This window comes from Rhizopus microsporus (assembly GCF_002708625.1).
Source record: "Rhizopus microsporus ATCC 52813 unplaced genomic scaffold scaffold_11, whole genome shotgun sequence".
In the NCBI taxonomy this organism is placed as follows: domain Eukaryota; kingdom Fungi; phylum Mucoromycota; class Mucoromycetes; order Mucorales; family Rhizopodaceae; genus Rhizopus; species Rhizopus microsporus.
In genome coordinates this window covers 152,918-165,284 of record NW_019671926.1, presented here as the reverse complement: position 1 = coordinate 165,284, position 12,367 = coordinate 152,918, and the positions used below count along the sequence as shown (strand labels likewise).

The window sequence follows — 12,367 nt, the reverse complement described above, 5'->3', positions numbered from 1 at the left end:
TCTAAAGAGACGTCGAAGTGACCCTGCATTGGCCGATACACAAAGTGCAGCCATGTCCATTTACGCTTCAGCTACACCTATCACGACTACAATCAATAATCAAACACAAACAGTCTATCCATGCTTATTTCCTAATTGTGGAAAGACATTTGCTCGATTATATAATCTCAAAAGCCATTCAAGAACACACACAGATGACCGCCCATTTGTTTGCCCAGCTTGCAACGCTGCTTTTAGTCGAAATCATGACCTCAAGAGACATTCAAAGATTCACGGCGGTGACAAGCCATATCAATGTCAGGGATGTAAAAAGAGCTTCTCAAGGTAATGATTACAAAAAAAGCAAAATCCCCAATTCTAATTTTTTTTTTTAGATTGGATGCATTAAAGAGACATAAAAGCAACCAAAGGAACAAGCAAAGCTGCATGGAACATTAGTGGAAAAAAGAAAGTATTTATAAGCATTATTTTAAAGATTAAATATTACATCTTTATGTAAATACAACCTACATACAAATACACGTCTATTAGTCCTAATAATAATAAGAACCATATAAGATGTAACAACATGAAAAGAACCCTATTCTATATTATTCGTTCTTTGAACCAATTTATTTAAATAGGCTAGTTAAGCTAAATAATGGTATGCACGTCTATCTTCCGTACTTCTTTCGAGATATTCACGGTCAATTAAAGCTTCAATTCTTTTCTTAATCATCAAGGGACTCGGCATAAATCGCGAGCTTAATTGTTTTGTTACTTCTGCAATCAATAAATTGTGTTCCATCGTCTTTCTGTCCTTCATGATGCGAACAATAGCTGCTTCAATTTGATGCTTACGCTCTTCGTCCACTTTATCCTGTGTATTTTTTCGTTCTGAATCGTTTTCCACTTTGGATGCTACGGCCTGTATCTTAATACGTGTCAGATTGCATGTAAAACCAGCATTGAATGAAAATGTATCATCGTCCAAGACGTCTCGTCCTTTGGATGATTTGATAAGGATTTTGTATTTTGTACATGCCAGTGACTGTAATGTTCGTCTTAGGTCTGCATCGGCGATCTGTGTAAGTGATTTGAGTTCGTTCCATGATAAACTATCATGCTGATTGAACTGCAGTAGGACCATCATCGCATAGGTCGATATGTTCAAAAGGTGTTTAGACTTTGTAAAATGAGCACGCACGTCCGCTGTACCCATCTGAGGCTGCCAGGTCAACCGTCTTCCGTTGTGTCTACCGAAATAGAACTTTTCAAATGATTCACAGGCCGTGAGTAGCTGTGAAGGCATGGTACATCGAGGCGAGGTTGACAGGTTCATGGGCCAAAAAGTAGATGTGAGCACAGTGACAGAGACATCCAGAGGAAGCCGTTCATCGTTTTTCTCAAGGTGATCCTTGAATTGTCCATTCATGTCTGCAGAGAGTCGGATATCATTGAACATACCTTCTAGTTTATTCGTAAATTGATAACCACATTCTCTCTATGAACGTTTTAGAAAACATGTATACAAAATAAGAGAGTATATTACCTTTAACTTGGAAAGCATGCTTCTTTCAGCATCATCAGATATACTCCTATTTAGTAATAATCGTTTTGCCAAATGTTGCTTATAATAACGCTCAAACACATCTTTGTCTTGCAAGTATCTAAACAGCGTTATTGTGTTGTCTAATACATCATCTACTTCGTCTTCAGATTTCTGAAAAAAAAAGAAAATATTTACTTTACTGTGCTTATCTATCAATACTATACTTACTCCTTTCAATCCTTTCTTCAAGTTTTCATCAATAAACAAGGAAATAAACTCTGCTGATTTCGGATTTTCATTAATGAACCTCTCAAATGCTTCATTGAATACTGTTTGAAATGACTTGTCTTTGTTCGCTGCCTGATCCAAAATCCTATCAAACTTTTCCTGTAGACTCAACACTTCTTCCACCCAACGGATAGCGGTCTGACCTGATCCCTTTTCCATTTTCAAGTCGGAGTTAATATGCTGATTTATCTGTGAGCCCAGTGTGAGGATATATTTGCTTATAAACGTTCTCATTTCGTTCAGGCCAGCTGGAACGCGTGAAAATAAATTGTACATTCGTAAGAGATCTTCATACTTGTCTGCAGCCAGCATGCTTTCTAACCCTGAGTTTTGCATCTAGTAATAAAAGGAATGACTACGCACATTTCTTATAAACATCCCTATTCCTTACCTCCATCAGTCCATGTATGTTGTTTGCAATAAGTTCTGTTTCAACAATGTTTCGAATCTTTGCTTCTGTTGTTATCGACAAACAGTGAATCGTTCTCTCATATTCTTCTTCAAGTCGTTTCTCCACCTTAAATACCATATTTAGTATAGACGTCAAACATTTTTTTTTTTTTTTTTCATACTTTTCGCATAAATTCGGGTGCATTATAAGAAGATACTAGCTTTTCACTTTCAATCTGATAAAAGGAGGCACTCTTTTCTAAATACTCAGTTTCAAAATCCACTGAATACACTGTGCCATTTGTTGTCGGATCTTTGAGTTCGGCCAACATGGTTACTGCGGACTGTATTGCACTTCGATCAATGACATCGCCCTGACGTTCCAACTGAATTTGGGTGAGCATAGCTGATATAAGGTGTTTCTGTATCGGGTATTGCTCCGATCGTACGACTTTATCTCGAAATAGGTTCAATCCCATATCATATACGCCTGGTAAATTGTATTTTGGCAATCTATCATTCTATTACGAGACAATAGCGCAGGTTTAATTAAGATATATACGTGCATGAATATTTCCATTTATACCAAATATGTCAAAACTTGTAATATCAATTCAATTGCTGTCGTGTAATCATCCCATACACGCTTTACTGTCTTTAGAAATGAAGCGCCAGCGTCTGCTGTATCTGTCTTGGTATGAACAAAGGCAGGCACAATCGTTTCCTGCGCTGTCTTTTCCAAGTAGTCTGCAATCACCTTTTCAACATCGTGGTATAATTTTTCGCCAAACTGCCGCATGGTCAATTTATATGCTGTGCGGTAAAGTAGCTCATAAGAGAGTTCTCTTGCTTGTTTTTGGAATATGACCATGATTGCATTGCTCAAGATTTCAAACCCTTCTTCATATTCCTGTGTCTGGTCAATACCAGGCTACAGAGACATCATTAAGAAAAGGTCTTTAATTTATGTATTATCTTACTGCTCTCTTTGGTGGTCTAATTCTGCCCTTCTTCAACGACATGCGTAGTCTGTAAACGTCGGTTGAAAAAAATATAAATACCTTTGCTTTGCAGAAATAAATATATACTCTAACTCAACGAATCACGTGCTTCGATCAGAACTCCGTTTGTCAGATCGCGCGTAGCAAACAAAGACCATGATCAGCACTATTCTGATGTAAAGGGAAACGTAAACCAGACATTATTTGAAGCTGTGAAATAGATCAGCTAAATCTCAGTGTATAATTCTCGCAGTTCGTTTCACAGATCATCATGCAGAGAATCTCTCTTTATATACCTTTAGAGATGCTTTTGACTTCAAGGTGCTCCATAGCTGATTTCAAGGTCATACAATGCATTTTATTTTAAAGTAGTTATACTGTATATACTATACTGACTTAATAAAGCGCCTTTTGACGTCTACATAAAAGAAAGGGGAAGAGGGTTATATCAGTGGAGAAGACCCCTCTCATACCTTTGTGACGCGATCCCTTCTTTTTGAGCAGTAAGGGGGGATATTGTCTTCTATATGCATGTCTGTACTATGGTTAGTTACATTCCTTTGTTTGACTATAATACTCTAAAGGCTTGTTTCATTCATTTCTCTCTCTTTCTTTAATAGCCTTAATGAAGACCCTATCTCTGATTGCCATTTCACTATTGCTTTTACAGGTTTCTGAAGCAAAGACATTTCTCTTCCCAATACCACAGCAAGTAGAATGGGCTGGCGCTAGTGTACCACTTTCCGACACCTTTAGATTTGAAGGGATTCAAAACCCTAATGTTGCGAAGGCTGCAGTTAGATACAAAGATTTGATCATCAGCGAACGATGGACACCAGTTCAGAAAATGACAAACAGACTGGTTGTTAATAAAAGCTTGAATGAACTGCAGGGTATTTTGTTTCAGGTTTCTGACAACCAAATCAAATTGGATATTGGTGTAGATGAATCCTATGAGTTACATATCCCAAGCGGCGGTGGTTATGCTACGCTGACAGCCCCTACTTGGGTAGGCGCGCTTCGTGGGCTAGAGACCTTTTCCCAGTTGGTAGTTGCTGATGATGGTGATGATGATGATCAGCTGGTAGCGCACTCTGTAAAAATCAAGGATTATCCTGCTTTTGGTCACCGTGGTATCTTACTGGACACATCAAGAAATTTTTATCCTGTTCAGTCCATCCTACGTACACTAGATGCACAGTCTTACAACAAGATGAACGTATTCCATTGGCATATCTCTGATTCGCAATCATGGCCCATCTTTCTTAAATCTCATCCCGAACTTTCGGAAAAGGGAGCCTATTCCGATAAAGAAATATACACTCCCGAGGATATCCAAAATATTATACAATATGGTAACGAGCGTGGTATACGTGTGATCATTGAATTAGATATGCCTGCTCATACGGGCTCCATTGGCGAATCCCACCCAGACTACATGACATGCCGTGATAAATTTTGGGAAGAGTATGCTGCAGAACCCCCCGCCGGTCAGTTGAATCCCGTGAATGAAGAAGCGTTTCAGTTGGTCAAGGACATTGTCACTGAGGGAACTGATGTCTTTCCCGATACTCTTTATCATACTGGAGGTGACGAAATCAATAGTAAATGCTGGGAGGATGATGCAACTGTCAAAAAGTATATGGATGAGCATAATATGACGGCTAAGGATTTGTGGTTCAATTGGACAAATAGACTACTGGATTTCGTAATAAACGATCGCAAGAAGAGGCCTATCATTTGGGAAGATCCTCTAAAGGACGGCGGTAGTTATCCGAAAGAAACGATTGTTCAAATATGGACCACACCTGCCAAGAAATATACTGACCTTGGCCATGACGTTATTGTATCTTCGTATGACTACTTTTACCTTGATTGTGGACATGGAGGTAATTTAATATTCTTTTTGTTACAACGAGTCTCACCTATTGGAATCACATTTTTTAGGCTGGGTAGGCAATGATGAAAGGTTCATCAGCCCTCTGCAAGCAGAAACTGAAGATGACAGGTTCAATTATGGAGGCTCTGGAGGATCCTGGTGTGCTCCTGTGAAAACTTGGCAGCGAATTTATTCTTATGACATGACCTTGGGTATTTCAGAAAGCTCTCTTGGTAAAATCATTGGTGGGGAAGCAGCCATGTGGTCTGAACAAACTGGCCACACTGTCTTGGAAGGACGTCTCTGGCCACGATCAGCAGCAGCAGCCGAAGTTTTCTGGTCCGGAAGCTACGATGAAAATAACAACAGACGTACTGTTAAAGAAGTTGCCGAACGTTTCCATGACTGGAACTATCGCTTACAGGCTCGGGGTATCAACAGTGAACCGATTCAGCCTAAATATTGCGCAAAGAATCCAGGCCTCTGCGACCTTCATGCGCCAGATAGTTATTAGCTTTTCGCATTTAAATAAACGTATTTTTCTTTTCTTTTCTTTTTTTTTTTTTTTTGCATTTCATTTGCGGTGGTTATTTCTGCCAATTAGAACGAGTTAAGTGTCTCGACTAAGAAAGAGACGGCGATAATCCCTTTACTGTTGTCATGGATGCTATAGATTATGTATATATACGCATATCTTGTTGATAAACACTTTCCAAACAAATCTTTTCCAAAATGAACGATTGTAAGTTTTTTCTTCTCCTTACGAACCGGAATGAAATGATAAGGGTTACTTGCTCAAATGAGTTCAAATGGCGGGATTTTTTTTTTTCCAAAAAGAGGTATAAAAGTGCCAGTTTTCGATTTCTTTCTTTTCTTTGCAGTTTAAACATGGCTTCCAATCCACCCATTCGACCTGTTCAAGTGGCTAATGGTAAGATATTCTTTTATATTTATAAAATGTACGCGAAATATATAATAATAAAAAAAAGGAGCACCTATTAGGCCAACCACACAACAGCCAATAAGACCAATGCGACCTCCTATGCCACCCGTTGTAGGAACAGCACCTGTACCTCCAGGACAAAGACCACCAATGATGAATCCTCGACCATCTATGGTCCCTCATCCACAGCAAAGACCGTCCATCTCTCAGCCCATGGTGAGACCAATGAGCTCACCTCAACAACCGATGGCTTCTCCCATGCAACAACAACAACAACAACAACAGCCTATGACACAAACCAACTTGATATCACCTATGCAAAACTTAAACTTACAGCCACAGGTAATCAACTGTCACTTATAAAAAAGGAGGAACCTTCAAAACTCATTATTAAACTGTAGCCACCACAAGGAACCATTCATGGCAAGCCACGTCGTGTCTATGCAGTGAATCCTGAACTTACCAGCACGACAGCTACTCCACCTGTCCCACAGAAAGGTCCTTGGCCAAACAGCCTTCAGCCACCTTTACAAGGAACACCATCACCCGTTCGACCTCATGCATCTGCTGCTGCTGGTGTAGGCTATACCAATGCCCCTTACACTCACTCAGAACAGCCTTTACCTCCCGAGCTTCGACCACCTACTCAACCTCGGCCCAGAATTGATCCTGATCAAATGCCTGCTCCGGTTCAAGTAAGGGAGCAAGATCAGGAGATATTTGAAGGCAAGTTCTTTGGCACATTAGAAAGAGATCGTGTGCCACTCGCGACAACTCAGTTTATTGCGTTAGATCAAGGTAAAAAAAAAAGTAGAGAGCACACTACAAGAACGACTCAATGGATGACATTCATTAGGAAATTGTAGCTCACGCTTTATGCGTTCAACTATGGATCGTATACCATTCAGCAAAGAACTCGCTGACAAGTCCAAACTACCATTGGGTTTAGTGATTCAACCTTTAGCCAAAAATAAACCAGAGGAAGTACCTGTGCAGGTTGTAGATCATGGACCGGATGGACCGATCAGATGCAGCCGTTGTCGAGCTTACATCAACCCCTGGTGCCAATTCACTCACGGAGGATCTAGATTTGAATGTAATGTCTGTGCACATCTGAATGAGGTGCCGTCTTGGTATTTTGCCAATATCGATATGTCCGGTCGACGTATCGATGCGAACGAGCGACCCGAGCTACGATATGGAACGGTTGAATTTGAAGTACCCAAGGAGTACTACTCTACCAGACAACCCGCTCCGTTGACGTATGTCTTTGCTATTGATGCTTCCGTCTTGGCCATCCAGAGTGGTATGCTTCAAGCGGTGTGTGAAGGAATAAAGACAGCATTATATGATGATCATGGAAATGCAAAGATGAAGAATCGAATTGGTATAATCACATTTGACAAGGACGTTCAGTTTTATAATTTATCGGTAATTATTAAAGAGAAGAGAGAAAGGAAAGATGTGACTAACAAAAGCATTAGGCTTCCTTATCAAGTGCTCAAATGCTTGTTGTTTCTGATATTGCAGACATGTTTGTACCTCTTCAAGATGGATTCTTGGTCGATCCTGCGGAATCCAAGTAAGTAATAATAGCTGTTGTTTCTTGAGCTTTAACAGTTATTTTGTAGAAATGTTATTATAGAACTGTTGAATACGTTGCCACACATGTTTAAAGATACCATAAGACCAGAATCTGTATATACATCTGCTGTTCGAGGAGGCCTCCAAGCATTGGTAAGCCGAGTTCTCTATGTATGTTAAATTTGCTCATAGCTTCATTATAGAAAGAAACAGGTGGCCATCTCTACATTTTCCAAACATGCCTTCCCAACTATGGTCCTGACGCGTTGAAGCCTCGTGATGATAAATCGCTGTACGGCACAGAAAAGGAAAAGAACTTGATAACCCCACAAAGCGACAAATACAAACAACTTGGAGAGGAGTGTGTAAAGAATGGTGTCTGTGTCAACACATGGGTCTTCCCATCTCAGTATATGGATCTATCTACCGTCCGTATGGTATCACACCTGACAGGGGGAGATCTGCGCTATTATCCTGGATTTAAATTGGGCGACAAGTACAGCGTGCTTTACCAGCTGAACCACGATCTGCACCGAGAGACAGGGTTCGATGGTGTGCTCCGTGTTCGATGTTCTGACGGATTACAAGTCATGGATCACTATGGTGCATGCCACATGAGTACTTATACCGATGTGGATCTGGCAGGTATAGATGAAGACAAGGCTCTTGTAGCTGTGATGAAGCACGATGGTAAACTAGATCTTAATCGCGGAGCCTCGTTCCAGTGTGCTTTGCTCTATACCACACGGGATGGCAGACGTCGTGTACGTGTACACAATCTTCACTTGACTGCTACTTCACAAATATCGGACGTCTTCCGTTACGGCGATGTAGATGCTACAATGAGCGTAGTGTTGAGGCAAGCTATCTTTAATCTCCTCCAGAAGAACAGAAAGGAGATTCACTCTAAATTGACAGATGCCTGTGTAGACATTCTAACAGCCTATCGTAACAATTGTGCTTCTTCTACATCGCCTGGTCAATTGATCCTACCCGAGGCCTTCAAACTGCTTCCTGTCTATGTACACGGCGCCATCCGATCGACTGTGCTGAGAGGAGGTAAGAAATAAATGGAGAGTGTAGTAGGAGTTGTGCCAACCATTTTTTTTTTCATGTAGTGGGCATTGATATGAACATTGATACAAGAGCAGCTGGTATGAGCCTATTTAATTCACTAAGCGTTACAGAGTTGGTGTGGACATTATATCCCAGAATGTTTGCACTACACAAATTGCGCCCAGAAGACGGAACGATTGATACGAAAGGACAAGTCAAACTACCTTGCATGATACGCACATCGTATGAGCGATTAGAGGCAGATGGAGCCTATCTTGTTGGTAAGCCTTGTATCAAAAATGATATATGAAAGGCACATATTAATATGCAATAGATACTGGCTCAAGTTTATTCTTTTGGCTTGGTCAGAAAATATCACAGAATTTCTTACAAGAGGTGTTTGGAATATCAACATTGGATCAAATAGATCCAAATATGGTAATACAACGGTGTAACAATGACAAACATATCTGACACTTTTATTAGATTGCTTTACCTGCATTCAATACAGATTTATCACAAAAGATTCATCATATCATCAGACAGCTACAATCTCAGAGAGAAAAGTATCTGAGGCTTGTTATCGTTCGCCAAGAAAAGGATGCAGTCGAATTCCTATTCTCTACTTGGATGTCTGAAGATCGCAACGCCGAAGTTCAAACTTATGTTGATTACATGTGTGTTTTACATCGCAAGATTCAGGAAGAAATGAAGAGACTGAACAACTAATAATAAAGATATACATATATTTATTTATTCAGATGACTTGTGAATGATACAGGCTTATCTTTGAAGCGACTAAACGCTTCTTGTGCTGCGGTTGAATTGTCTTTTTTAATGGTTGAATTATACAATACTGAGTTGAAGCCAAAATAAGTTCCTTGTGATATCGCTGTATAAGAAGGAGGTCCTTCACCCCAGCCGTCGTCCTTGTCATTACAAGTGGGCTGTGGTAAGTATTGTGTTTCTTGTTTTGTTGTCTTGTTTTCTTCTATTGAAAACATAGGAAGTGTCTTTTTGATAACAAGGTGTGTGCCTTTCAGTTCCTGTGCCAACTTTTCTTCATCGGAAGATATTGAAAATTTACTTAGATCAAGTGGATTCATAACAAAAGAAACAAAAAAAAAAAAGAGGAAAGAAAGGTGTGATTGGCTGAGACAGCATAATTTTTAATTTATTAAATGAATTTTGTAAGGTCATTTTTTTTAGGCCATGTCTCATTCATCAAGTACACTTGGACAAGATGTTCCTCCTTGTTTACCTCGAAAATCAAGTGCTCGTTATTCTATTGACTGGAACCAACATCCAAAGAACAAGAAAGCTTCCTATGTTGACCTCTTGAATAGCGATCAGCAAGATTGGCTCGATGGGTATTCAGATAAAAAGACAACAGCACTTCGGAAAGCAAAGTCATTAAAGGAGACAGGCACATCTGTGCCCTTGACTAAAAAGACTGAAACAGTGCCTAAAAGAAGTGTATCTTTGGGCCATAAGATAGAAAACAGTTTAACAGACTACCAGGGCTATCACAAACGATCCTCATCTAATCGCTCTTTTACCTATTCACCTCCACCGCGGTCCAGCAGCTTACAGTCATCCACAGTACATATCCCACCTGTTCCGCCTGTGCCTAAGCAGCTTCGTTCTTCGTCTTTGACATCCAAACCATTGATCTTGCCTAGGAAACCGACACCAGAGTACGCAGGAAGGTTTAGTCGTGACCTAGCAGAGATTGAGCAGGACATAAAGGCGCTAGAAATACAACGTGAGAGACATTCACTGTTCCTGGCAAAACAAAAGGAGCAGCTGCAAAGGCAACAAGAGGAAAATCAAAAGCTGTTGGTTCAGAAAACAGAAACAAGCAAAGTATCCGTTAGACGAAAGCGAGGAAAGGTAAATCTATAAACGTGTGCAATGTAAACCAAGGATTAACAACGTATTTTAGACTTTACCTGGTAGCCTAGCAACACCACCACCCATACCTACCAAACTATTACCGCCTATGAAACTCAAACCTATAGAAATGAATATACCCCTTACAACAACAGCAACAGCAGCAACAAGAACAGCCACAACTACTGCTACTACTGCCATAGCTCAACCCCCATTGAAACTCCACCAAAGCATCTCAACTAGCCTTTCATCAAAACGGACGACCAGTCTGCCCAAGGCAGCAACGTGCGAGAGAAAGTCATCACTTCCGAAAAAGCAATCTACAATTGAAAATGGAGCACGATACCCCAAAAGTGTGTATACAGCGCTAAAGTATTACGGAAAATACCTGTCAAGATACGAAAAAGAAGAGATTCAAACATATACCTGTGTTTACTTTGTAGGATCGCATGCCAAGAGGAAATATGAGGAAAATGAATTCGACGATGAAAAGGGCAATTACAAGATTATCCTTCAGGATCACCTTGCATATCAATATGAAATCATTGATATCCTTGGTAAAGGGTCATTTGGTCAGGTCGTAAAGTGCCTTGATCATAAGACAGGACAAATGGTGGCTATAAAGCTGATCAGAAACAAGAAGCGATTTCATGCTCAAGCGGTCACTGAGCTAAACATCTTGAAGAAGCTGACTGAGTGGGACCCAAATGATGAATGTTGTACTATTCGAGTGGTTGATCATTTTTCGTTCAGAGGACATTTGTGCATCGCGTTCGAGTGTCTAAGTATAAACTTGTATGAGTTTATCAAGAGTAATCATTTTCAAGGATTTAGTTTAAGTTTAATAAGAAAGTAAGAAAGACATACACACACTTATATTTATTAACAAACAACCCGATTAGAATGACTGCTCAGATACTAAAGGCATTAAAGTTGCTGTATGATCATAAAGTCATTCATTGTGATTTAAAACCTGAGGTAATGAATATAAAATATATAAGAACAAAATGAATGACATGTCAATAGAATATCTTGTTGAAACATCCTGCAAAAGGTGTGATCAAAGTGATTGACTTTGGCAGTAGTTGCTTCGAAACAGAGAAGGGTAAAGAAAGAAAGAAAGAAAAGGGGATAATTTGATCAGGATGTTTAATAGAACAATAGTGTATACCTACATTCAGAGTCGATTCTACAGATCACCAGAGGTTATACTAGGATTGTCCTATCATATGGCTATCGACATGTGGAGTCTGGGATGTATCATTGCTGAACTGTATACTGGTATTCCTTTATTCCCAGGAGAGAATGAACAGGAACAGTTGTCGTGTATCATGGAGGTATTAGGTGTGCCTGATCGATACTTGATTGACGGATGTTCAAGACGGAATTTATTTTTTGGTAACATATAGAGCATAAAAACATGATCAGCCCTCCTTCTTATATCCATTTATAGATGCTGCTGGTCATCCACGTATTGCCCCTAATTCTAAAGGCAAAAAAAGATATCCAAATACGAAATCACTCTTCCAAGCACTCAGGACGAGAGATGTCGTCTTTGTTGACTTTGTTCAAAGGTGTCTCACTTGGGATCCCAATCAGCGTATGACACCTCATGAAGCACTTGAGCATGAATGGATTTGTAAATAAATGCTGTATAATGTGTTACCTGTGTTACAAGTTCGGAATAATCGGGCAAGAAATAAGGACATTGTGAATCTTGATGTACGTGTGTGCGTATAGACAAATGTAAAGGATCACTGAAAAGAAAAAGAGCACAGATGACAGTGATTATCTTTACTTTT

General features: G+C 39.8%; 5 protein-coding genes across 5 annotated transcripts; 4 read left to right on the top strand and 1 right to left on the bottom strand.

The window, feature by feature from the left end:
• Window positions 1-115: 115 nt before the first annotated feature.
• RHIMIDRAFT_192151 (A designed zinc finger protein bound To Dna) lies at window positions 116-328 on the top strand (the record flags this gene model as incomplete). The annotated part of the gene is made up of 1 exon (XM_023605963.1): window positions 116-328. A coding segment is annotated over one exon (213 nt), but the record flags the coding sequence as incomplete, so codon positions are not given.
• Window positions 329-3,774: 3,446 nt separating this feature from the next.
• Window positions 3,775-5,603, top strand: RHIMIDRAFT_227801 (uncharacterized protein; the record flags this gene model as incomplete). The annotated part of the gene is made up of 2 exons (XM_023607607.1): window positions 3,775-5,099; window positions 5,158-5,603. The coding sequence occupies exons 1-2, from the start codon at window positions 3,836-3,838 to the stop codon at window positions 5,601-5,603; spliced, it is 1,710 nt and encodes a 569-aa protein (XP_023464926.1). The 5' UTR covers window positions 3,775-3,835.
• Window positions 5,604-6,295: 692 nt separating this feature from the next.
• RHIMIDRAFT_227799 (uncharacterized protein) lies at window positions 6,296-9,788 on the top strand. Its single transcript, XM_023607606.1, has 9 exons — window positions 6,296-6,374; window positions 6,434-6,830; window positions 6,889-7,463; window positions 7,517-7,614; window positions 7,664-7,769; window positions 7,820-8,675; window positions 8,735-8,953; window positions 9,007-9,110; window positions 9,159-9,788. Exons 1-9 carry the CDS (start codon window positions 6,321-6,323, stop codon window positions 9,399-9,401), a joined length of 2,652 nt encoding a protein of 883 aa, XP_023464924.1. The 5' UTR covers window positions 6,296-6,320; the 3' UTR covers window positions 9,402-9,788.
• On the bottom strand, window positions 9,430-9,778 carry RHIMIDRAFT_238657 (uncharacterized protein; the record flags this gene model as incomplete). Its single annotated transcript, XM_023609011.1, has 2 exons — window positions 9,430-9,480; window positions 9,530-9,778. 2 exons carry the CDS (start codon window positions 9,776-9,778, stop codon window positions 9,430-9,432), a joined length of 300 nt encoding a protein of 99 aa, XP_023464925.1.
• A 907-nt stretch (window positions 9,789-10,695) lies between the features above and the next one.
• Window positions 10,696-12,367, top strand: RHIMIDRAFT_227797 (kinase-like protein; the record flags this gene model as incomplete). Its single annotated transcript, XM_023607605.1, has 5 exons — window positions 10,696-11,417; window positions 11,468-11,543; window positions 11,592-11,670; window positions 11,730-11,963; window positions 12,019-12,367. The coding sequence occupies 5 exons, from the start codon at window positions 10,696-10,698 to the stop codon at window positions 12,210-12,212; spliced, it is 1,305 nt and encodes a 434-aa protein (XP_023464923.1). The 3' UTR covers window positions 12,213-12,367.

Excerpts from the sequence above, each read along its gene's own strand:
- RHIMIDRAFT_227799 (XM_023607606.1), top strand. The coding sequence starts at position 6,321 with ATGACACAAACCAACTTGATATCACCTATGCAAAACTTAAACTTACAG. Across the intron at positions 6,375-6,433 it reads ACTTAAACTTACAGCCACAG|CCACCACAAGGAACCATTCA; the intron begins GTAATCAACTGT and ends ATTAAACTGTAG. Across the intron at positions 9,111-9,158 it reads ATCAAATAGATCCAAATATG|ATTGCTTTACCTGCATTCAA; the intron begins GTAATACAACGG and ends CACTTTTATTAG.